Source organism: Rousettus aegyptiacus, unplaced genomic scaffold (assembly GCF_014176215.1).
Source record: "Rousettus aegyptiacus isolate mRouAeg1 unplaced genomic scaffold, mRouAeg1.p scaffold_m13_p_2, whole genome shotgun sequence".
NCBI classification, from domain to species: Eukaryota; Metazoa; Chordata; class Mammalia; order Chiroptera; family Pteropodidae; genus Rousettus; species Rousettus aegyptiacus.
In genome coordinates this window covers 10,219,343-10,247,032 of record NW_023416295.1, presented here as the reverse complement: position 1 = coordinate 10,247,032, position 27,690 = coordinate 10,219,343, and the positions used below count along the sequence as shown (strand labels likewise).

At 34.7% G+C, this 27,690-nt stretch overlaps 1 protein-coding gene across 3 annotated transcripts in view; it reads right to left on the bottom strand.

The window, feature by feature from the left end:
* CUL3 (cullin 3) overlaps window positions 1-27,690 on the bottom strand; it is a 90,358-nt gene that overhangs the window by 29,380 nt on the left and 33,288 nt on the right. For all 3 annotated transcript variants that reach the window (XM_016122888.2, XM_016122889.2, XM_016122890.2), the window contains 4 exons: window positions 21,288-21,401; window positions 4,221-4,381; window positions 3,135-3,249; window positions 1,052-1,280 (listed from right to left, as the gene is read on the bottom strand). In XM_016122888.2, the coding sequence (XP_015978374.1) occupies window positions 1,052-1,280; window positions 3,135-3,249; window positions 4,221-4,381; window positions 21,288-21,401 (619 nt within the window). The remainder of the gene's footprint in view (window positions 1-1,051; window positions 1,281-3,134; window positions 3,250-4,220; window positions 4,382-21,287; window positions 21,402-27,690) is intronic.

Sequence of the window (27,690 nt, the reverse complement as noted above, 5' to 3'; positions counted from 1 at the left end):
GTTTAATAAAAACAACAAATTTCCATACAACTTTTCAGGAAATTGTCACATTTATAGAAATATAACCGTTTCAAAACACAGAGCAAGGATTCTATCAGTGGAAGCACAGAACAGCCTCTCTTCCCACCAGCCTTCCTTTCCCTTCTCTTCCATAATCCACTCTTTAAACTTATTCACTTAAAAATATTTTTTTCATCCCTACCTAGGCCATGACCCCAATGGGCAATATGTATTTCTTTTCTAAGAAGTGGCTTGCTAAGACTGCACCTAAGAAGCAGAATAGCAAGAGTACCATGTTTATTTTTTAATACCATGTCAGTGATTTATAAAGTCATAATTTTCAAGTAAAACTTTAGAAAGTAAGAATGAGGACAAATGACTGTTCTTTCTCTTATTTCTACTAAGGTACTTGTCACCAAATATTGTTTTCAAGAAAATAAAGGTAAAAAGCCAAAATGAATAAATGCTATAGTTATTTCAAAATGTTCACTTTTATGCAATGTTCCTTTTTCTTTTTTCAGTCTATAACTTCAGAGTCCCCCAAAACAATCAACTAAATTATGTCAACATGGAAGACACCTAGTTTTGCTTTTTCAGAACCCTTATCACAATTAACTCCCACAAGAAAGTCAACAAAAATTTAAGATTGGAACTTCAGATTTTAAATGAATCACAAAAACTACAGGATAGTATGTGGGAATGAAAAGAGCCCAAACACTCTAGTATATAAAATCAAAGTACAGGAATAAATGAGAAGCTTGTTGGCCTTGCCAATATTAGCTACATCTTCCAGATTAATGATAACACAAACTGAGGAGATTTTAAGATGAAAGATAGGAAAAAAGCTACAATTCACTAGAAATATCCTCGTTAGTAAATATCAAGCTTTATTTACCATTAAATCCTGTCAAAGAAACAGGTGAAAAATTAATGATACAATTTTTTGAAAAATGATATCCATAATCTATTTTAATTACAGAAAAATGAAAATATTACTGAGAACTTGGTAGAACTATAAGGATTTAAGTTTTTTTCAATTGCTAACACTTACCTTCTGTCTTTCCATTTTTCAACATATGTACTAGCCCAGAATTCTCCATTTCTACTATAGTTTTCATGTGCTTAGAAATGAGTTCCCTCTCAACCACCTTTACAATCGGCTCCTCAGTTGATTTGTCAAGGCAGTGCATCACCCGTTCTATTTCTTCATTAATTCTAGCTTCTACTTTCTTTATATATACTGAAGCACTGTTTTCTGCTAAAAATTTCTGGCTTTCCATCTGCAAATAGGAAGCATGATTTTTTTTTTAAACACAGAAGCAAAATGTGTTTCTGCTTTTAACTGCATTTCTATAGTGTTGATCATAAACCAAACTAAGTTTCGTAAGCACTATTAACATTTTACATAGTTTGTTAAACACATATATCCTTAAAAGCTTTACTTACTTACGTAAATCTAAATTATTACATTATCCTTAAGCAGTGTTTTTCAAACTTTGCCAATGTATTCCAAATAGCAGAAAAAGTAAGCGTGTGCCAGAATGAAGCATTGACCCCAAGTAACAGTAGGAAATTCTTCTTGGATTTGTTGTAACATAAAATTATGCCTTATATGATATGTTTATATAGTTTTGCTGGCATCCTGCTAGTTACTGAAGTCCTCCTGCCACCCCACGCCCACTTCCAAGAATATATATTCTGAAGTTGGAGAAACAGAACTTTTAAATAACTATACACTTGTCTGCTAACATCAGCCTTAGAGAAGTCCCCCTAAATTATAAATCATAACTCAATTGGTTTTAACGTATTTGATAGCAGGATCAATGAATATATCTAAGAACTACTTAACAGAAGATACATTGATATAAATGATGTACAAGTTTATTAACACTTCCTACTTTTCTTAACGAAAGGTAGTTTTAATCCTTGAAAATAATCAAATTTCTAAGAATAGACATTAACACACCAAACAAATATCTTGGTGAGACCATCTCTCCACTCACTATTAGAAATAGTATATATTATATATATACACACACACACATATACATAATGTCACTGCAGTACATTTTGAAATCTTGACAATTAATGTTCTATTGGTATTTCTACACTGTAATGAAGGAAATTAAAACAAATGCAAAGGTCAAAGATATTGTCAAAAATATCTAGAATTAGTTGTTGTATTATTAGAAAATAAAGACTGTTTCCTACATTATAGAATTAATAGTTCATAAAGCATAGTCCAGGCTCACCAATGCAGGCCACAAAGGTCTTCCTGATGGGCTATAAACTAATTAAAAAAAAAAAAAAAAAAAAAAAAGCAAGTCCATTCTTTGTTTCTTTATGGGTAAATGACACCAAAATTCACCGAGTTTCATATGGTTTCATATTTATGCAATGGCTCTAATGAATGACCTACTGAATTATCAAGTTAATATAATTTTGTATTTATTTTTTAAAAAGCATATTACTGCAGTAAAAACTTAAAATTAAAATTCAACTAAGTCTGTTTTGGCAACAGCACAAGGCTCCTACTGTAAATCGCTCAGACAGTTACACCCTGGTATTATTATCTTATCAATAACTGTCTTACTTTCCTCACAGTACTCAGTTATTGTTATTACCATTTCATTGTAAACTAGTACTAGTGAAGCTTCACTTTTAGCAATTTAGTTGGTTTTGGGTTGTATATACTGTTGCAAATTTGTATCATTTGTACTTACTGACCTACACTTCCCTAATTAACAGTCTTTAAGATGTATATGCATTATGGGATCATGCATATTCCCCCGTTTATTCCACTAGTAACTTATATTACCAAAAGCCTGAAAAGTGAGACTTCATTGGTGATGCACTGCCTGTGAATTTATGGTAAATAATGTGTAACATGTAAATATAATAATATGTTTTACAACATATAATTCAAAAAATAATATGTGTAAGTCCAAACTTTCAATTTGTTTTCAATGAGTTCCTTCACTGCAATGTGAGGGTAGGTATGCTGAAGGGTAGTTTTTGCATGCTCTTCCCCAAAGAACTCAGTAAAAAAAGGTCAAAAGGTTTAAATTAGTAACTACATTCAGTAACTTTAAGAATATCTTAAAAGAGCACTTATTTATTTCTTTACTAATTACCTGAAAAAATTCTGCAGACATTTCCAAAAAAGGAGCCTCAAAATCTTCTTCATAAACTGATCGCCCTTCAAGACCTAAAATCATTAACATCTGGCAAGCATTTCTTATGGCGCCTCTGTTAAAAGAAGTTAAACCGCTTGATAATCAAATTACATTAAAAATTCATGTAAAAATACAACAGAAGTAGCTAGAGTTTCAGAACATTTTTATCAAAGTGACCAATCTCCCAGAAGTAGCTCATTTATAACAGACAGATTTAATGTAATTTTAATTGGAAAGCATATCTTGATTGCACAGCTATTTATCTCAAGCTATTGTCATGCTGTAATAACTTAAAAATCTTAAATATGTTTAAGAGGTCTATTTCTATGTGTTTAAACACACACACAATAAAAAGGCTGCTTATCAGGAAGTAGGAAGGAGGGAAGGCGGCTACAGTGCTTGATTGACATGGTCATAGTTACTCCTAAGCAATATTATTTGTTTTGTACCAAATGGCTTTTGGGCAACCCTGACCAAGCACCAAAGCTGAAATAAACAGAACTTTACAAGTCTTTATCTAACAGCTGCTTTGAATACAGACAAGCAGAGAAAGCAGTCTTGCATGTTTCAAGCCACTTTAGCTACAGCAGCACAAAAATAGTACTGTAATCACGTTATAAAGGGGGAAAGACAGAGGGGCACAGTAGTTCTAAATCATTTTAGACTATGTTCAATATTTTTCTTCATATATTTTAAGAATGAAGGCTAGCTAAAACCCTTAAAGATGAAAAAACAAAAATGTTATCACACGTTAGAAAAAGAACAAAATGCCAGCATTAATAAAATATATGAAAAATCAAATCGGAAGAGTAATGGCAAATTTGCTTTGTAAAAGTATACTAAAATAAAGCTTAGGATGATCTCATAAAAATAGAAGCGTGCTTTTAAAATCTAGGAGACTTTGTTAACTGTGATACAGGTTTTTGAAGATGTTCATAATATGCTAGGCAATCAAGCGTTATTTAATAAAATTTTGACAGTAAATCTATTCTCAGGATATAACTGCTAAAAACCAAAACCAAAAGAGTAAAAAGATGATTGTACCGGTCTACAACTTCTCCTTTCCGCTCTCTTGCGATCATATCCAATAATGTTTGTCGTAGATGATCCCTAATACACCCATAACGTACAACTTGATCTCGAAAAATAATTAATCCCAAATTGTAGACATTCTCCACATTATTTTGTTGTACATATACACGGTCCTACAGTTAAAACAAAATCACATGAACATGAGTACAACTCTTGCAGACATAAAAATAATCATTGTGAGCTGCAATGGTAAAGGAAATAAAATTCTAAAAGCAGTCAATTTTTCAGAAGGGGAACATTTCGAACTATCTTAAGCAACATGGAATTAGATTTCTACTATAAAAGTAAGTCTTTACAATTTATAATTGTTACTGAAACAAATAATGGCTATAGATGGTTGCCCATTAGCCCTAAGAAAAAGGGGGGAAAGCAAGCACCACATTCAGGGAGGAGCAGGCGAAGAAAGGGAGACAGTAAGGCAGGCAGATGGGCCTTTCTCCCCGAAGCCATACCATGTCGACATGGTTCTTCTTTTAGTACTGTACTTAAAGATCATACTTTATGAAGTAAAACTGAGAGCTGAATGAAATACAAATCCACAAGATTTAAATTAATCGCTTACTGGTAAATATTAAAGGCTCTAACGCTTATAATAGAGCAGCATTAAATATAACTAAAATAACTCCAGTTACTGTCGTTTCAAACTGCTTACTGGTAGTCATCTTATTTTCAAGTTCTTACCAACATGATTATAGGTATCTCATTTTATAGTGCACAGGTAATCCAGATTACTGGCTATAAAAGTCTTATTTTATGCACTATTTAAAAATCCATATTTACACTAAAATATATTAAAATAAAACTACTGTTTTATTCACGAAAGGATTAGCAACTGAATTCCTTTCTGTTCCTAACCAGGATCTGTCTGGCTTTGGTGGGTCTGTGAATTTCCTAAAATTATAAAATTATTGTCTATGTTCATACATAAGTATTTTGGAAACAGAGTTCAGAACTTTCACCAGGTTCTTAAAGGCATCTGTAATCCAAAAGCAGAAGAACCACTGCAAACTGTGATCTTTGAACTTTTAACAGGAACGCTGTCACGACAGGCAACATCAAACAAAACTACAAGGTGAAAGCAAACACAAGTTCTACAATATTAGCAACACAACTAAAATGGTATTGATCAACCTTCCAATCAATTTTAAATAAATTCTCCATGAGAAACGCTCTCTTCATGATATCATTCCTCCGACCGCTTTTATTTATCTTACACAATGGCACACACCTGGTGGCTCCGAGGAAAGCTGCTCTTTCATTAGCATCTTCAGTGCTCACATTTTTAAAATCCTGACATCAACTTTATGAATTCAAAATTTTCACTGATGACGTCTCTGACAAGTTATTGGATTCCACACTTCCATCCTCAAGATCTTAAATTCCAAGATCCCCCCCCACCACCACATCCCCCTCCTTTTTGATGGCTCTCACTATTTCATTCGTACTAAAGGTACTCTTCACCCCCATGACCTTCAAAGCCCAACCCTCCCCTATCGTCTAGATTCTGGCTCAACAAGATGCACTTAATAAAAACTAGCATAAACTTAATAGTTTAAAAAGCAACAGGAATCCTTTTTATTATGAAAATGATTAATTACTGCACGAATTATTCACAAATTTGATTTTACAGTTTTGAATATCAATTTCTGTGTTAAGTAAAAGCACCATATACAGAATCACTCTTACCCAATGTGATCAAAACCAGTAACTGGTTCATTCAAGACATGTGATAAAAGAGAGAAATTATTAAATATATACATACACACTTGCATCTTAAACATCTTAATTTAAAACATATAAAAATGTTCATTGCGATATCAAGACTTTTTCTTTGAACATGAGCCCTGTATGTTAGGGTCTGATGTTGTCTTTCTTACATACACTCATACATAACAAGTTGTCTAACATTTCTCCTTTCTGTTTAAAATGAAGCATGAACCAGAGACATCTATGAGGCAATCTGAATGTAAAATCCTTTTAGAGTTTTACAATTTCTACTCCACACCCAATTCAAAGGAATGTTTAATGATTTGCCTTTGTCAAGTCTTTCCAAGATATTTGATCTAGTTAACTAAAGAACAAAGTCTATTGTTTTTCACACCATTTTATTGGTTTATACAATAGTAAATTATGTAATAATAATAAGTACAACTGGAATAAATAGGTTTGAAAACAGGGACAAAATAGAGGAGAGAGAGACTAGAAAGCAGCTGAATAGCAGTGAGAGAACTTTATCAGTTAGGCTACAGCCCATCAGTCACAGCAAGAGAAAGTCCTAGTAATTTTGGCAAGTACTGTAGGTTTTAACTGTACTACATGCTATGGGACATGAAGCAAACCTTGTAGGGAATACACACATACACACGGGGTATCAGCAAGTTTAACATATTACTAAGATACTAACCTCTTAAGAAACCACATGTTCTTAAATTAGGCTGAAGTAAATGTCAAAGAGTGAGGTCAGATTTTATTGTTTTTGGTAAAAGGTTATCACCTATAAGAATTATAAAACAAAAGGCACATACAATGTAATCTTTAAAGTAAATTGGGAGTGAAATTTTTTTAATGTTCCCCTCATTTTGGTTTTACTGCAGTATAATTTATATGTCATAAAATTCACTCATTTTAAGAGTACAGTTCAATATTTTACAGTAAATTTCTATAATTTTTTGAATTATATTTACTTATATATAATTGCCACAATCCAGTCCTAGACTATTTCTACCACCCCGCCTCCTGAAAAATCCTTCAATCCTGTTTGAAGTCAAACTCCACTTCTAGAACCCTGGCTTTCTCTTTCCATAAATTTCTTTTTCTGGACATTTTCATATAATTGGAATCATGTAATACGTGATCTTTTGTGTCTGATTTTTCACTAAGAATAAAGCTGCTAAGGCTCATTAATGTTATAACACGTATCAGTATTTCATTTCGTGTTAGCGTTGAATAGTACTCCACTGTATGGATATGCCATATTTAGTTTGTCCACTCTTCAGCTGAAGGATATTTTAGGCTGTTCCCAGGTTTTGTATGCTATGAACATTTGGGTACAATCCTTTTTTTGTGGACATATGTATTCGGTTTTCTTGGACAGATTTCTAAGAGTAGAAGTAATGGGTCATATAAAAATAGCCAAACTGGTCTACGGCCACGCCACCCTGAACAAGCCCCATTCCGTCTGATCTCGGAAGCTAAGCAGGGTTGGGCCTGGTTAGTACTTAGTACTAGTTAGTACCACCTAGGAAAACCGGGCGCTGTGGAGTAAAATAAATAAATAAATAATAAAATAAAATAAAGTAAAAAAATAAAAAACAATAAAGTAAAAAAACCAAAAATAGCCAAACTGTTTCTCCTAAAGTGGACGTATCATTTACATTACATTTTTGAATACGAAAATACTAGATGTGGAGTTAGAAATTCTTCACATGATCTCTGGCTCTACCATTACCTGACTGTGTGACCATGAGTAAAGTTATTAAACCACTTGGTCCTGGGTAACACAAAGGGCTGGTAAAGATAATGTCTAAACTCTAATATGATTTCCTATGAAGCTTACCTCTCTGATCAAAAATCACCATCCACTAGGGATCAAGATACATTTCACTATTACTTCTTCCCTTTGTATTTGCTATCAGTCTCCACTGGCCTGGGTTTCCTCTTCCCAATCCTAAACGGAGTGATGTTATCACTACTTAAGTAGGTAAATGTACAACTTTACGGCCAAAATGTCTGCTATCTCAAGCCCTCTGGCAAAAAGGTGGACAAGGGGTCAGGTGCAGGTGATGAAGTCCTCTGGTGTATAGCCTATGGGGGGAAACGATGCTTCGGCACAGGAAGCCAGGTGTGACTGGAACACAAAGCTGGAGTGTTGGAGCAGAGCGTAAAACATTTAAGTCTATGGAAGGTGACTGTGGAGAAGGGAAATAATAGATGTTGTAGCATGAGAGCTAATCCTTTATCTTTTAATGTGAGACTGTCGAGGTGCATAAAATAATTATAATTAAATGACAATATAATAAGAAAACCTGTTAACCCTGAAATAGGATTAGAGATACTAGGGAGCTCGTAAACGGAGAAGCGAAAACCCGCAAACTTCAGTGTGGCTACTTAAATTAGTAATATGACAGTCACTTATATTAAATGTTTGGTATGTTATGATTAATTACTATCAAGCAAAACAAAAGTTACACATGCATACACCTGAGCGTTTATGTGTGCACACGTTAAACAGAAATGTACACACACGTTCACAATAAACTGGTGACTGTACATGATACATATGCAAATATTTGCTACATGAACATGCTAAATCTTCTGTTTGCTAACTGGCACTATCAGAAGAGATTCAGCCCGTGGGTACAAAACAGCATTTTCCTAACAGATTCTAATGCGAATCTCTGTTAAAAAGTAACAGGCTAATTTTATGTAATACAGTATTAACATAGCTCTAATCATTTAAGTCACTGTAGGACTTCTATTTTGTATATGTTTCTATGTTAATGTTTAATTTAAAAAAAAGATCTATTTAAAATCTCAGCTCTAGTTAAACTTCAACTAGATTAAAAAAAAATACAATCAAAGTACGAATAAAATAAAATCATCCCCAAAGAGAATAATATCAAACAATAACCTAAAAATAACAGTTCAGTCTCAGGCTTTTTGACCAAAATGTACTTTGTATGAATCCAACATTAGTCATTTATCTACTGAAAAGAGCTTAGCAAAGATAGAAAGTTGGTGGCTGCTTCTATTTGCATTTTAAGCCTAAATGCAGGCATTTTAAATATAAAATGTTCTAAAAAACACGTTTGAAAGCCTGCTAAGTCAAATGTTAGATTTACTAAAGAGATGTGAGTTTCACCACTATAGAAATAAGCTATATTTTAAATCTCTAAATTTATGGTTCTTTCTCAGGAGTTGCTACTCCCAGGCCAAGCAAGCCCAAAGTGGGCAAGAACTCTCACAAGCTAGACAAACCAGGTGGTGAGAAGTAATCAATGATAGGACCATTTCATTGTCCCTGTTTTCAGAGAGCTGGGGAAAAGTCAGCTGCTTTTGCATCTGACTTCGTTTGTACAGTTAGCATGAGAAACCAACTGTAAGTACTTTATCTGTAACACCACACCTACCTTACAATACTATTCCACTTATTTCTACTTCTATTCTTGAAACAATAGTTTTATAAAATCAACTTCCTTGCCAAGAACAATTATAAGAGCCAGATAACAAATAAAAAAGTACCACCTGTTTAAAAGCATCAACTAGGACAAGTAGGTCTCTAGGAGTTGAGGTAGAGAGAGTTGCAGTCTTTCTTCTTCTGCTACAAAAGAAAAGGGAAGCTCAACCAGCTGATCTCCATGGAAAAACCCTCCTGCAAACACTCATGATCTAGGTAGGGCTCTTCACATTCTCGGCAGACAAGAGGACGTCAGCATACGAGGTGCTTGGCCCTAAAAGGCCACAGATATTACGACTCCCACCGTGTCTTGGAAAAGATTTGCCTTTTCCCCTTAACTAATGGCTTCACCAAGGTACCTAACCCATGAAGATTCCTAAATATTTAACTAATGCATAAGAGATCAAACTGAGCATGCCAAAGTATTCTTAGAGGTGTTCAGATGCACTATACAAAAATATAAATCATATAAAAGCTAAACCTGTGCAAAGTCAAGGAGTGACTTTCTAAGTGAGCTAAACAGCTTCATTATTCAGGGAATGGTATTAAAACAAATCAAAATAAAACAAAAAAACTGACAATCAAATTCAAAAGGTAACTTAACTCTTATTAATCTATTTACAAAAATGACTCAGCAAATATTTTTAACCAACAGTGATGTCATAAAAAAGCAAACTAGGATAAATGGGTATTGGGCACAGAAAGCAACAGTGCCCCCAAGGAAAGAAACAAGTAAATTATAGATATCACTCATATCTAGTGTCTTATTTGACACTGTTTTCTTGCAAAATTAAACAGGTATTTGGTATGAAATGCTAAAACCAACCTTGGGTCACATTCAATTCTGAAAATTTAGTACTACAAATATAAATACAATAGTCCTGCATCTTAATTATAAAGTTTAAGGGAACTGTTTATAAAATATTTGCTTCAAGTATCAGTAGTTGACTACTTTCTATAATACCACTAAAGAACCAAGGGCAGCTGTGGATTAGTAATTCATCTACACTCTCCTGCCTGGTCTCACTGTAAGTCACTGTATTTATTTAGGCAAAGACTACCGTTAAAATTGTAGTGAACAGCTCTGAAATTTGGTTTATCAAGCAAACTGTAAAGCTAGTTAATCAAGCTCTTACATAATCCTTTCAGTTTCTTGTCCTTACAGCAAGAAGATCTATAACTTTGTTAAAAAAAATAAAATAAATATATATGTGTATATATATATATATATATGAGAGAGAGAGAGGAAAAGAGGAATGTAAACAGCATTAAAAATCTTTATATTGAACATCTGTCCTGTTTGTAAACTAGAGATGAGCCCTAAAAAGTTCGACTCATTTTTTTAAACCAAACAAGCAAATAACTATGTAACAAGTAGCTCCTGTCTGTTAGAACATGTTTTAACCTGCTTTCCCAAGCTTAATCACTAGGCAGTGTTCCCATCAACAAGTAATAAATTTAAGTATTTTCAAACAAGGTTCCCTTTCTAAACATGAAGTAAACATGACTTAAGAAGGCTTAACACAATGAAAATAGAAATAGAAAATTTAAAAACCACCACACACATACACACAGAGTAACATTTCTACTGTAAAATTAGAGTAAGAAAGAAAAGTCTAATTAGATCAAAGTTTAAAGAACTGTTCTCATATTTTCCACAATGGTAGTGCCTGACTACATTGCTGAAAGGGCACCATAAGATATGAAATATAAATTGTACAGAAAGAGTAAAATTTCTAGATTTAAGAATATCACTGATAAAGTGAATGAAAAAGTACTGAATATGCTGTCAAAAAACCTGGCTTGAAAACAGCTCCACAACTAAAGCTCAAAGTTTTCATCACATAAAATGGGGCCCAAATCTCTCTCAGACCTGTGAAAGTTTTATAAACATTGTAGTTGTACAAAATTCTACTTTAAAATATTTTTTCATTTATTTTAAGTACTGCAGCCTAGGACATCTGACAAATCAAAACCCTAGTCATGTTTCTCTAAAGCTGTGTAAACTACACCAAATCATAAAATAAAATAAAAGCACTATTCTCTACTCCAAAATTTAATGATCTAATGGTAAGGAAAACCCAACAACACTAGCAAAGAGTCCCCATCAGAAGCACAGGAGTAATCGCCCTCAAGGCCTCGGGCCCATGAGACTCCAAGACATTTAGGAAGAGAGACTGTGTTAGGGATGTGATACAAGGTGGTGGGTGAGAGTGCCAACTTAGGCGTCAATTTAGAGGTTGCTCCAATCCTCTCTGCCGTTCACGAGCTGCAACTTCAACATCCGCGTCAGCTTCCCATTCATAAATAATATCCACCTCGAGACGCTACTCCAGGTTATTTCCACTCTGAGGCTAAAGGAACAGCTTTTACCAACTTCTCTGGCAAGAACAACTATTCAAACTGGATAAAAATAAAAAGCTATCACCTCACAACCATCAAGATAGCTAGCCACCATCAAAACAAACGAACACAAAAACCCACACCAGAAAATGACATGTGTTGGTGAGGATATGGAGAAACTGGAACTCTTGAGCAAAGCGGAGTCTTTGAGAAATATTTGTAAACCTAAGTTCATAGCTCCATTATTCAAAAAAGCTAAAGTATAAAAGCGACCCAAGTGTCCATTAACATAAATGGATAAACAAAATGTGTTACATACATACAGTAGATTATTATTCAGCATTAAAAATTAAAGAAATTCTGACACATGGTACAACACACATGAACTCTGAGTCACAAAAGGACAAATACTGTATGATTCCACCTACGTGAGGTCTCTAGAGTGGTCAAATTCATAGGCAGGAAGTACAATGGTGGTGGGCGGGGACTGGAGGGAAGACGGAATGGGGGGTTACTGTTTACTGGGCACAGAGTTTTAGCTTTGCAAGGTCAAAGGCTGGGAATGGATGGCAGTGACCGGTGCACAACAGGATTAATGTATGTAATATCACTGAATTGTACACTTAAAAATGGCCAAGACAGGAAATTTTATACCATGTGTATTTTACAATAATTTTAAGAAACCAAACAAATGCTGTTTGAAAAGGAGACAAATGCAAAAAAGGAGAAATTCTGCATAAAATTTTCACTGAGATGTTTACTGACACGTTACTTAAGCATGGGTGAGACATCAAAGCGCCAGCACTGGGAAGGAAAAAGGCTGAACATTTGAGACTGTTGGCCGACTTGCAGTAGAGAGGAGACAAAAATTAGAATTCATGACACAGCAATGTGGAGAGCAAACTGGTAAAGACCTTAGGCTGAGACCCCAGAAAGGCTATTTCCTGTGAGTGAAGATATGCCCTGGAAACAAAGGCACACTAAAAATAGACCAACCTTAACATAGCCTGAAAGTGGGCTTCGACTGAATCACAGTGATCTGCCTGCTAGAAGAAAATTACATTTCTTCTGAAGGAACATGATATCACCCACACTTTTCATACACGGTGTTGGTAAAATTACTAGGTTCGTCCCCCACCACCAAAACAAAGTACCCCAAGATCAAATGTCTGAAAACCAAGGGGGAAAAAACCCCAGGAAGTCAAAATATTCTAAGACTCTTTTACTATCCAGGAAATGGTTAAAAACAAAATAAAACTACTATAAACTACAAGTCAAGGATCTATGTTGTAATCTCTAAGGTATTAAAAAAAGAATATATATAAATAACAGCTAAAGGGGAAGGGGAATGAGATAATAAAACATACTTAATGCACCTAAAGCTGAGAAAATCAATAAGAAACAAATGAGACAAATAGAAAAACAGGATGGCAAATTTAAACCCAATGTATCAATACTAACATAAATACAAATGAATGAATGCTTCAATTTAAAAACAAAGATTATCAGATAGGGTAAAAAAGCATGTTACTGTGTGGTACTTACAAGTGACGCACCTTAAATAGAAGGTCACAGAAGATGAAAAGGAAAGGATGGGAAGAAATCTGCCACACAAACGTTAACCAAAAGAAAGCTCATGTAGTAATATTAGTTAGACAAAGCAGACTCTAAAGCAAGAAGTATTACTAGAGATAAATAAGTATATTTCATAAAAATAAGTCAATTCAACAGAAAGAGAAAATGATGCTATATTTATGTTCACTTTGTAACAAAACCTCAAAATATAAAAACTAAAGGAGAAATACACAAATCTAAATTTGTAATGAATGATATTACAAATCTGAAGATTTCAATTTTAACATTTCTCAATAGCTGACAGGACAACAAAGAAAATTTAACGAAGATGTGAAAGATGTGAACATGGTTAATAAATCTGATCAAACTGAAATGTATGCAACATTTTATTCAACAATTACATACCGAAAAACTGGCATTAACTGAAATTAAAAACTTGTCTTTAAGGATGCTATTGAGAGAGAAACAAAGCAAGCCCAGAATGAAAGATATTTCACAATACATATATCTGACAAAGAACATATATCCAGAATATATAAAGAATTTCCACAAATTACTAAAAAAAAAAAAAAAAAAAACCCAGAAAATTTACATTAAAAAAAAACGGGCAAAAATGACTGGTGTATTTTTATTTGCTATATAGCAACAAAAATGTCTTAAAAAAAATTAAGAGAACTTTCAATTGGTGTAGGGCTATACTAACTATAAAGTGGGTAGAATAACTACTAGGCACAGTGAATATTTGGGTGAGTGTCTAAGTATTACGATAATGATGGTTTTAAATAATTTCTGATGACAATTAGAACTCTTAAGTCCTTAAAAGTCACCTCTTCAATGAGGATTTTAACATCGGACTCGAAATAAAAAATGAGAAAAGAAACAAAACAGAAAAGATTTCCAATGTGCTTTGATAGCTTCCACTTGGATCAACTACAAAGTCGCTGTTCTTAGACCAGGCTTGGGAACCCTGGATTATCTCCCCAAACAGATGTCCACGCCATAAAATTTCCCAGAACTTAGAAAAGGAAACACGGCTTTGTAGAAGGGGGCCTAATACATGACACACACTTTCTTTATAGATAAGAAAACAAGAGTTTTACCCAGAGAGGTTAAATGATTTAAGCAAATTAATGACAAAGAACTAGAGTTGAGTGTGTTTTAATTCATCATTAAATATTTTTCTCACTACTCCAAATCTCATATATCTATATGACATTTATACACACACACACAAACACACACGCACACACATGTATATATATGTATATACTGGGAGCAGGCCCCTTTATTATATCAAGAAATACATTATCTACTTCTGAGTGCACCACAGAGTTTACTTCATGCTGAATATATACTCGCCTCCTTAAATTCAAGTCATGGACTGCTACATCATCACTGCACACACACAAAACCAGTTCACAGGGCATAGTAATCAAGAGATTTATGGTTCTATTAATTTGTGTGAAACAGAAACTGACATGGAAGGCAAGGAAGAAATACTAATTACCAAGTAAAACACTCAACCTATAAAGTATTTATGACGATTTCCTAGTTTTTATTTTACATAAAGGCCTAGTACTTGGCTTTTGACCTAACAATAAAAACATGCCAAGGTATTATACTCTTAGTCACAAATGCAAAACCTAGAGCATGTATGGGTAGAGCCTGTCTTGTACAGACCCTTCTTGCAAAAGCAGACAGTGAAAGCACTGAACAGAGGTGAAACTTAATAGCCAAAAGCCACTGGATCCCATTTTCTACTAAGATAACATTTGAAAGCAGAGAAAAGTGCCAAAAAGATTGTTAAGCAATCTATCTGTGCTATTCCAGAGTTTAGCTATTTTCGAATTTCTCTAAATGTATAATCTATAATATTGTAAAGAAGAAATGTTTTTTGGACCTAAAAGCATCAAAATCTATAGGTAAAAACACACTCACAAATTCCACCATCCTCATGCTCTCATCCTATTTCTACCCTCCAAGGACACACAAATCCTTGGTAGCTTCAGCAAACAGCTTCTGTAGTTTCTCCCAACTCTACTCCTTGCCATCTAGTATTACCTTTGGTAACTGCGACTTTCGAATAATGGCCAATGTGACACACTCCTGACAGATGCCTTAATTTTCATCTCCCATCTTACCAGGATTTCCCCTGCCCCCACGGTGATATGGGCAAACCTTGAACCTCATCATTAGACAATATCGAATGTGTCTGGAACTGAAAATTTTTCCTTGCACCTTTCCTACCCTTCACACTTTAACGAACCTGTTCCTCACATTCACTGGATCTTCAGGTCTACTGATCTCTAATACCTAATGCTTCTATCTCCTGGGACCTTATGATTCACTGGCCTACTTATTAAGCTGCCCATGATCAACCATTTCATCAATGCTACTAACAATCTTAGCATTCTACCCCTGCCCAATAAGGCAAATCCTATCAGTGGGTTTTCCTTATTTTGAACATTCTTCTCCGAGATCACTAAGTATCCCTCAGTAAAGATACAAACTCTGTTGACTGCTTCCACTATACAAAATTTGCCCATTTACTAAAATTATCCCCTTATAACTACAGATGATCCATTTACTTCTAGACGGCTGACCCCAGCACAGGAGATATTCCAGACCTTTTTCTTGTATTAGTTTCCATTGTTGCTGAACAAATATCACAAATCGAGTATTTTATATACAGATCTAGAGTTCAGGAGACTGACATCAGTTTCACGGGGCTAATGTGAAGATGTCTGCAGGCTGCTTCCTTTCGGAGGCTCTGAGGGAGGAATCCGCTTCCCTGCTTTTTTCAGTTTCTAGTGGCCACTGTGTTCCTCGGCTGTAGCCCTTTTCCACCTTCAGACAGTATCATGCCAACCTCTGCCTCTCTCATCAGTTCTTCTCTGAGTCTGACCCGCCTGCAAACCTTTCAAAAGCGCCCTGTGATTCCACTGGACCCACCAGGATAACATACGACAAGGTCATCTCAAAATCCCTAACCTAATTACATATGCAAAGTTTCTTAGATTCTGGAGATAAGCCATGGACATACCTGGAGGGCCATTATTCGGCCTACCACATTCCTTAATACTCACACACCTCTGTCCCCTAAACTGATGGTCCCGCCTTCTGCTTTACTAAGCGCATCAGGAGAGAGTTCCTCCCTCAGCTTGACAAAGCTGCTGCTACATTCCACCTCACTTCTTTACCCATCCTTGATGACTTCCAAATATCTCAAAGCAGCACTCTCTCCCCATAATTTTGAATTTAGAGTCTCTAATTTTTAAGAGTAACCTGCTCTACTACTGTATTTTTGCTGTTTGTGAAACTCACTGGTAATATAGACAAATTCAAGTAAAAACATAAAAATATCTTTGAAATTCCCAACAAAGTTTTATGCAGAAAATGCCTCTGTTAATCTCCTATTAACCTATATGTCATGATAGGAAATGCTTTTCTATTTCCTTTGACATTAATTCTAATTGCTCAAAACTAGCCTATAGAATACCATCCATAATTTAATTTCCCCTTAACATTATATTCATTTTTATAGTTTAAGAGGAAAAAATGAACTGAATATTTTTACTTATGGATTATAATAATTAAAACTACTATATAACCTATATAACAACAAACTTTCTCCATAAAATATTCATATTCCCCCAATTATTAATCTTATAAACAAATAAAACTGAAAATAAAGCTTATACTGGGTACCCCCAAACCAATCTTAAAAGTTCAACATGTTAACTATTTTTTAGGAAAAAAATTAATTAAAAATAACTAATTTAAATAAAGCAGAGATTACAAACTCTACTACCTTTAGGGGCCAAAGAGTTAATGCAAGCCTCAAATATAGGAAGAGGTAGAGTGGCAGAAACTAGCGGTCACATGTTCCATCTAGAGACATGAACACTTTTCTTTCTGAAACACTGAACCTCCCAAACCACAGTTATGTGGGACGAGTTCTGACCAACGGCTGCTTCCACGTAACCTGTGAATACATTTTCATTTTCAAGAGTTAGTTTGTCCCACAGTATCTAAACTCTGAGACTCACGCATGACATTTCAGACACAGACACCTCCTTGTTAAGAGTAAGTCAGCTAGCTGAGTAGGTGGTGGGTGGGTAGATAGTGAAGCATCTTCTCTGCTCCCTCTCTGTGCCTGAGCAATAAAATTCCAATGTCTGAGCCAATGTTCATGGGAAAAAAATCTGTTCAGTCTCCACGAAGGTATAGCCAGTACACCTCACGTGTATGACCTATCTAGCAAGTAATGTGACCTGAGAGAGTCTGAAATGAGGGTAAAAATATGTTCAAAAAGAAAGTAGATGGTGACAGAAAAAAAATCTTGATTTTTGGAAAATTAAAAGCATTTATTTATCCTAACTGACATATTTACTGATTACATGGGTGTATACACTTTCCAAAAAATAATTTTATATACTGTATTTCTCTACTTTCAATTGTATATGTTTTACCTTAATTCTAAAAAGCACTCATTTTATTAAGCCCAGAATGCTGCATATAAAAATGCAAAATAAAGAGAATGAAGGATATGAAAATGAAAGAATTCTAGTTTGTGGAACAAGAGGATATCTCATCAACACTTTAATTTCTGAATATAAAAGGAACATATTTTAATAAGCATTTTGAAAAAGCACAAACGATTAAAAAAGAATCTGTGTATATTAATTCACTCAAGATTTATACAAGTGTCTACTTTGTGCAAGGACCTCTAATAGGTGTTGGCGACACAGTATGGTGACAGAGACACTGGCCCCTCCTCATAAAGTTCAGTCTAGCTGGGAAACGAGGCACCAAACAATTGTTAATGAATGTGATAAATGCTGCAAAGAATGTTCTGGGGACAGTAAGAGGCCCTGCAGCCAGTGAGCAGTACATACAGCGTGGGTCGGGGAAAGCTTATGAGAATTTAAGCTAAGACTTAAAGGGTAAGTAGGAGCAGCTCACATAAAGAGAAAACATTCTAGAAACATTTCCAGACAGAAGACATTGTGAAGATTCCAAGATGAGAAAAATTTCAGCAAGGGAGTAACATAATAATGTGCTTTAAATACTAATTCTAGGAACAATATGGAAAAGAGAGGGGCGCGATGAATGTTATAAGACTAGTGACTGAATGTTCCAAGAGAGAAATTAAGGTACTTTGGTCTTGGGCAGTAGATATGCAAAGAGAGAGAGATTACAGATTCTAGAAACACATGATATAGGGAGAGAAGAAACTGATTAAGAGTAAGTCTCAGGTATTTGGCACGAATAAATGAAAAGACACCGATTATGAGCTCATTTGGAAATGCTAAGTGTGAAGTACCTCTCAGACAATGAAGGGAGCCATCGACTAGATAAATGAGTATGTGAGTCTGGATCTCAGAGAATGAGGCTGGAGACATAATGTGGGAATCATCGGCTCATCAGCACAGAGGCATTAAATGAAGCTCTGGTGGAAAATGTAGTAGGTGTAGCAGGAGAAGGAAATCTAGGACTAAGTCTCGAGGATGCCTCTAGTTACGGGGCAGAGGAGGAGACAAGCTGAGAAGGGTCAGAAAGGTAGGAGGCATACCAAAGGAGTGCTTTGTCACAGAAATTAGGGCTCGACATGTTAGAAGAAAAGACTAGTCGACTGTGCCAAATACCGCTGAAAGAGATCAAGAAGATGAGAATTTTCAGTGATCTTTGCCTTCAGAGATGTGCAGATATGGTGATCCTAACAAGAAGAGCAAGACTGAACAGAATAGTTGACAGAAAGCTTAACTGGACCATATATATTCAAAGTAAATGAAAGATGAGAAAAGGGAGATGGCAAGTGTCAACCTTTCTTGAGATATTCAGCTGTGAATGGCAATGCAGGGATCCAAGAGGAAATTTAGTGGAATTTTATGTAGAGGATGTGAATGGCGAAACATGTCTAAAGTCGATGAGGTAAGATTCAGAAAAAAGGCAGAACCTGAAAATACTTCAAGTTTTTGACAAGGAAGAAAGGGATTGCATTCTTACAGGTTGGAGAACTGGCCTTTTCCAGAAGACACAATCAGGCCCATTAAAACAGGAGAGAAAAAGAAAAATACGAAAGGGGAAAAATACTGGTAAAATTGTAGACTCAGTAGCAAGATATGAACACAGTTTCCACCTAAAGCCTTCTCTCTTCTCTGAGAAGTAGAAAGCAAGATCATTTATTAAAAGGCCAGCAGGAGAGCTGGAGGTTTAAAGAGAAATAATCATTTCAAAGTGGTGGAATGAGCTGACTAGAGCAAAACTGCTGGGCAGTGTGGAGAGCTGGCTGGAGGTTTAGGACAATGGACAAAAACAGTGGCAGTGATCTACCATGCAGCATTTCCTCCAGCAGAGGCCCAGGAGAGGTTTAAGTTGATGGGTTTATCCAGGGCTGTGGTAGTACCAGATGGATGTGATGAAAGGATGCAGGGACAAGAAATATCAATACCAGTTTACCTTACTAAGCATATTACTATGGTCCAGGGCCCTGTAAGTGCTTCACATGAATGGCTCCTTTAAGTCTTACAGCTAGCCTACTCAGTTGGTACAATATTTTTTTTCATTTTATAAATAAGGAAGCTAGCTGATGAACGAACTTGACTATGGTCACTTAACAGCCAAGATCCAAAGTTTGAGATTTCATTTGAGACCAAAAAAAAGGAACTGAAATAAAACAAAATTTAAAAATAATAGGAGTGAATGTGTATAATTAAAATACTTATTTATTGGTAGATCAATGGACCATGAAATTACAAATGGTTTTCTATCTTAATGTTAGTGTTAAGAATTTAAAGACTTGCCAAATCCAAAACTTAAAAGATAAAAGTAGTAGGCTAATTTCACATTTTTATCTCAGAGATTACAATGTTTTCACGTGGTATGTCATTTGCCTCAAAATGTCCACGCAATATGTATCAATACCTTAAAGAGGAAAATGAGGTTCAGAAAGACCAAATAATTCTATCTTTTATAAACCCCCTGAAAAATGAAGTAGCCTCTCCCTGACCCCTGGCCACCAACGCCTACAAAACCAGAGTAAGAGATCTGACTGAATTCACTCAGTAGGACAAACAACTTTAGAGCTGTATTGCTTTCACTGAAAATTCTTTCCAAACATTAAAAGAAACTAGGACAAGTTGTGACCATTGTATTGCAAGTAAAAATCAAAATTAAAGAAATTGAAAATAAAAGTGAAAAACAGAAAGCGAAAGATTAGAAGAAAATCATGTCCAATTCCCAAACAATGAAGTAACAAGTTATTAGACTTGATAATTCTGCAGTGCAGTGACAGAATAATGTGGCTTGATGACTCTAGTTTCACTTTATAATCCATACTAAAGTTAAAAAAACCTGATAGTTTAATCTCTTTGAAGGTAATTAAACACCTTAAGTAAATGTTTTCAAATTGTCATGCTGATTGATCATTTTTCTTAACTGATAAAATAAAAAATAATAATAGGTGAAAAATGGAATATATATCTGAAGTTTTACTGTTAGGAATATAGGTGGCAGCTATTAAGAGTATTATTATTACAAAAATATTAGTACTAACATGACACCCTGTCACTGAAGATATAAGGACATGAGGTTTTAAAAACTTGTAATAGAATATTCAGCTTACATCTATTATGTCATTCAACCGCTCTTATTCAAGAGATATTAAAGCTTTTTAATATTTCCCATTTTTAAGCACAAGTACTAGGTATTGAGAAATAATTAAATCTTTCCCTTTCAGTCTTCCATTCTAATCGAGAATATATGACTTCACTCATATAAGGTGGCCCTTGCAAAAAATATATTAAAAAAAAAAAGCACCTTCAACCCTGGCATAACTATCCAACTAAATGTAACAGAAAGCAAATATTTTGTTTTGAAATGCCTAAATTCTTAAAGAAAAAACAACAAAAAGCTCTACTTACCATGTACATTAGTATGTCTCTAATCATCACCATAGCTGTTTGATGATCATTCCAAGCTTGATTTAGCGTTTGAAGAAAGTTGTTATTCAATGAATTAAGTACATCTTCTCGCACCTATTAATAGAAGAGTTCATTACAGTTTGTTTATACACACACATGTGCGCGCGCTCATATGTATACATGCACATATCTGTTCAATAAAGTAATGAAGTAAAATCTTTAATTGTAAATTAAAGAAATATGTTACAGGCCAGTAGAAATATTTTAAGCTATAATGTGACCTATAATGTACAGAAAACTAACGAATGTGTTTTGTAGTCCAGACCCTTCCCTTGACCTCCAAAATCATAAAGCAAACTCCTGGGCGTTCCTTAACATCACAGTCAGAATAAAATCCTAAATACTCATAAGGAACTGCAGAATTGGCCCCAAACTATTGCTCCAACTACACTTCTCCTCATCTACGTTTGAAGAATGGTGAGACCACTGATTCTGGAGTCAAATTACCTGGGCTCAAATCCCAGCTCCCTGACTAGCTGTGTGATTTTGGGTAAATTACTGAATCTCTATGCTTCAGTTTCCTTATAGGTGAAATAGTGTCCATTTCATAAGACTGTTTTAAGGATTGAATTAGCACTTGGAACACATTTAGGACAGTGCCTGGTACTCAGTAAACACTCAGTGAGCATAAACTATTAATTTAGTACACTCCAGCTACAATGGGGCTGCACACAGCTAACGCGCCATTTCTTCTGCCTTGATTCAGGATCACTCCCTCACTCTCTTGAAGTTTCACCTCCACAGAGCCGTTTTCCCTGACCACCCTATTTCAAACAACAGCCCCTATCTTTACTCCTTTACCTTACATTTCACTACCTACTATATCACTGTTTAGCTGTTTAATGTTTCTCCCACTAAAATGTAAGGTCCACAGTAGCAGGGCCTCTGTCTCTTCCATGTGCACCTCCCATATCTTGAACAGTGCCGGAGCACAGAAGACCCTTTACTGCCTCCCACTCTCCATTACCATGATCGGCTTCCAACATGGCTCGCACTTCAGGGTATCTGCCTTTGCACATAAAGTTTCCAAGTCTGAAATGCCTTTCTGATGCAATCCTGCTACGACCAGGCAGACTTCAAAAATTCCTCTACATAGTCCACAACCATACTGCCATCTCCAATGAGAGGTTGCTGACCACCACTTCTTCCTGCTATGCTATCAGTCCAATGGAAAGATTATTTGACTAGGAAACAGAATCTAGACTCTGGTTCTAGCTTTATTATAAAAAAGTAGTGTGTTTGTTCTCTAAGTTCCTATGACACTTTGGGACTATATTACCAGCTTCTCCAGTTATTCAAATTCAACTAATCCTCCATGGTCTAGCTCAACACTCAGTAACTCCAGCCTAACCAGACATCTTCATCTCCAAACATCCTTTACTGCAGATAATCTACAGTAGTAAACTTTTTTGGGTTGGGGAGAATCTGAAGTCATGGTGCTTTATGAGAAACAAATAATTTAATACATGTGTTGAGATTTACAGTTAGTTATTTACAAACCTGTATTCTAAACACATGTAAATAAAATGTTGTATATTATAACTAGTATAAACAAGTAGCTAGAGGCCAAACATTGAAAGAAAATACACATAATACACTGTTCCCAACACATGGGAGAGTAAGTTCAAATTGAGAAAACTGTATCTAATTTATTTTTTCCTATATGTTAGAGGAAAAGAGGTCATCAAGAAATTTTAGTGATGAGACAATAAATCTATTCTACTAAACATGTACTATGAAAACCACTAGCCTATACCACATAATTTAGAATTTTATTTTTAATCTTTTGTTCACAACTATATTGTCTTGTACATGAGATGTATGTATTTTGAAGCTCCTGGACTTCAAAATACATCACCGAGAAATTATTCCATAAATATGTGACTATATCAAACATGATAAACATCCACGTCGGTTAGCTGACAGTACTGTGTTAGACACTATTATGCAAAGTGGATAATAAATCATTTATTTCAACTCATGTCTACTACTTGTCAGATGCAAATTCCTAAGGCACCTGACGCTGAAAAACAAAACAAAAAACCACATGGTCAGTTGAAAATGTACCTATTTACACAATTCTTCACCAAACTTCATATTTTCACTGAACCACTAACTTTTGAGTGTCAATTAAATTAAAATCATGACAATACTAGAGAAATTGTATTACATAATAAAAATAAAAGTTATATAGTCCAAACACCAGAATATCTAGCAATTAATTATTTTAAAAATTCTGTATACCCCTTTGTTATAAAATCAAGTTATATGTTACCAGTATTAAAGTCACCATGATGAATGAAAAAGTGACCAATTAAATTTTAAAAGTTATAATACATGTTCTTTAAAATCACTAATTTATACACTTTAAAATAATATAGCAAAAAGTATTTATGTAATATTTACACTTACACCTGTCTTTCAACAAAACAAGAATGTGATCAACTAGCACGATACGTCATAAATAAAACTGTTTACATACTTTGAAAAATGGTCCTTACAAATTAATGACAGTGAATATTACTTAGCAGAAAATAGCTATTGATTTAATTTTGTGATACTTCTGAATGATTATTTTTGAATGATCATGCATACGCAGATATACATATGCCTAAGAGATGTAAAATAAATTCCTTACAATTGCTGTAACTTCCTCTTAATTATTCAGATCACTTTATGAGCAAAAAATCATCTCTAATGCTACACCAGAAAAATATCTTTCTACTCTGATACATAAAAAGTAAATGGATATTTTTTCAAATATATACAATAAAATGGTAGGAATGAGATGAAAATTCAAACTTTATGAAAATTAAAAAAGGCTGTTAAAAAGAAGTTGGCATACAAACCAAAATACACATTAAGTGGGGGAAAAAATAAACCTTATTTTACAAATATTAACGTAAAAAATTTTGAAAAAGAAAGTAGGGATAGTGTGTGCTGTTCATCTCACGCCCTAACACAACCATCATTAGGTTTTGCACCAGCAAATGCAAATGGGAAGGAACCCTGCAATAAAGGTGGTACCAGAACCAAAGGGGCCAGGCCAGCAGGTAAGTATGACCAGCATTACTCCTTAAGAAAATCTACATGGTTATCCAAATGAAGAGTGGGAATCTGAGGGCTGAGACAAGCCAGAACAAGTAACAAAGCCATGGAAGTTACTTGTGACAGTAACTTTAGCTGTGGCAAAGAGGCTAAAGTGAGTAGTTGAAACTGACAGCTGTGTATGGCACTAGCCGTGCAAAGGATAAAGCAATACAAAATCGTTTCAAACAGATCACAAACCTGGAGGAGAATGAGAATCATTTGAAGAACAACTGACTTTGATTAAGAGAATAAGAAGACAAGATAGACTAGGAGAAAATATTTGCAAAAGACAGAGTACTGTTCAACCTTGTTTCTTAGCCTACGGTAAAATTGGTTTTGTTATATATCATTTCACTTAAAAGTCACAGAAAGTATGGACAATGTTAAGTGAGGACTTACTGTATACAAAGAATTCATAAAACTCAACAATAAAAAAAAAAATGACCCAATTTAAAAAACTGGCAATAGACCTAGACACCTCATCAAAAGAATCCCTGGCAAATAAGCATATGAAAATATGTTCACCATCTGATCATTAGGGAATTGCAAACTGAAACAATGGGATATCACTATTCATCTATGAGAATGGCCGAAGTCCCAAATACCGACACCACCAAATGCCAGTGAGGATGTAGAGTAACAAGCACTCTCATTCACTGCTGGTGGAAATGCAAAATGGTATAGCTGCTTTGGAAGACAATTTGGCAGTTTCTTAGAAAACAAGACATATTCTTATCACATGACCCAGTAGTTATGTTCCTTGGTATAAATACCAAAAAGGTTGACAATTTACGTCCAGACAAAACTACCTGCATAGATGTTTATATAGCAACTTTATTCATAACTGCCAAACTTGGAAACCACCAAGATGTCCTTCAGTAGGTAAACAGATAAACTGAGGTACATTCAGGCAACAGAATATTATTTAGCACTTAAAGGAAATGAGCTATCAAGCCATGAAAAAACATGGAGGAAACTTAGGAGCACATAATTAAGTGAAAGTCAACAATATAAAAAGGCTACATACCATTTGATTCCAACTATCATATGACATTCTGGAAAAGGTAAAATTAAGGAGACTAAAAACAAAAAAAACAAAAAAACACTGGTTCCCAGGGGTGAAGGTAGAGGGAAAGATGAACCGGCAGAGCACAGGGGATTTTTCAAGAGAGTAAAACTATTCTGTTTGGTACTATAATGAATAGAGGATACATTTCATTATTCATGTGTTAAAACTCAAGAGTGACCCCTGATGTAAACTGCAGACTGGGTGATAATGATACATCGACGAGGGCTCATCCACTGTAACAAGTGTACCATTCTGGTGTGAGAGGCTGAAAGCAGGGGAGGCTGTGTCTGTGCAGGCTGGGGTCCTATGGGAAATCTTGGTACCTTCTGCTCAATTTTTCTGTGAATCTAAAACAGTTCTAAAAAATAAAGTTTATTTAAAAAAAAAGTTTTTGGGCCCACCCAAGAACCAAAGAAAGAGAATCTGAGAGAATCTATTTTTGGGGGGGAGGAAGGAGGTGAGGGGTAAAAAAGCTACCCAAGTGATTTTGATAAAACAGCCAGAACTAAAAAAACATTGGCTTAACAGAGCCACAGTAGCCATTTCCATTCCTTCCCTTGCAGAATTTCTTCAACATGAATGTTTTCATATAGTTATAATAATTATATTGATGCAATTCTGAGTACTGATTTTTTTAAGCCATCAATTAACATTCAACATTAACCTCTACTTTAGGAGAAAAATATTCGGTTATAGCATATCATTTCCAAAGCACCACAGTAAGTCAAAGAAAATACTAGAAAATACAAGAAAAAAATTTCATCTGAGACTTTAAGCAACTTCCAACATAACACCCACAGCATAATCTATAAAAGAAAAAAAAAATGAAAAACTGTACTCCATCAAAGTTAAAAACTTTTGATCTGCAGATACGGTTAAAAGAATAAAAAGACAAGCTATATATTGGGAGAAAATATCAGATGACTTGTATCCAGTGTGTGTGTGTACACAAAAAACAAAACAAAAACAAAACCTCTTACGACTCAGTAAAGAAAGGAAATGACTTAATTAAAAAATGAGTGAAAGGTCTGAACAGACACTTCGCTAAAGCGGATACATAAAGACAGTCTTGCACATGAAAAGATATTCAACAACATTAGCCATTACGGAAATGCAAATTAAAACCATGATGAGATACCACTACACACCCATTAGAATGGCTAAAATAAAATACACTGACAATATCAAGTGCTGACAAAATTCCCAGCAACTAGAACTCTTGTACATCACAAAAGAAGTGAGGGAATGCAAAATGGTACAGTGTGGCAGTATCTTATGAAGTTAAATATATACTTAGCCATATGACCCAGCAGTCCCACTCCTAGGTATTTACCCTAGAGAAATGAAAACTTATATTCACACCAAAACCTGTACATGTCTGGAGCAGCTCTATTCATAATCACAAGAAACTGTATACAATCTAAATGCCTTTCAGTAAGTTAACAGGTAAATGGATAAGCAAACTATTCATACAATAGACTGTTATTCAGCAATAAGGAATAAACTACTGATACAACAGTTTGATCAATCTCAAAGTAATTACGTCGAGTGAAAGAAGTCTCAAAAGGTCACGAACTGTATGATTACATTTATATCACGTTTTTGAGTAAACAAAACTATAGTGACAGAAACAGATCAGTAGTTGCCAGATACTAGGAGGCAGGGGAGGGAAGGTGTCACTATAAGGAGAAAATGGGGGATTTTCTGGTGTGAGGGAATGTTCTATATTAATTGTGATAGCAACTATATGGATATACACATGGGATAAAATTCATAGAACTGTACATGAAAATAAAAGGCTAATTTTCTTGTATATTGTTTTTTTGAAGTTTGTAGCAATTATGATTTTCAAGTTAGGTCCTGTTTTCTTATTATACCATAAACATAAGCTATGATATCACAATCTTCACTCATAAAAGTAACTTGAATGTCAAACAATAAAGAACTGTGAATTATTTTGAGTATATCAACCTTATGAATAACTCTGTAATAATTCAAATCAGCATGCTACATTCTTTATTTCTCTGAATACAGCTTTTCCTGTCCTTTCTATTACAAATTGAGAGAAGATTAAAGTGGAACTACTAAGTCAAAAGGATACTTTTATTTTCCAACGTTGTAATAAAACATATTCACCAATAAATTAATGTCCAAGTTGCAAAAAACACAGCCTCAAATCAATCA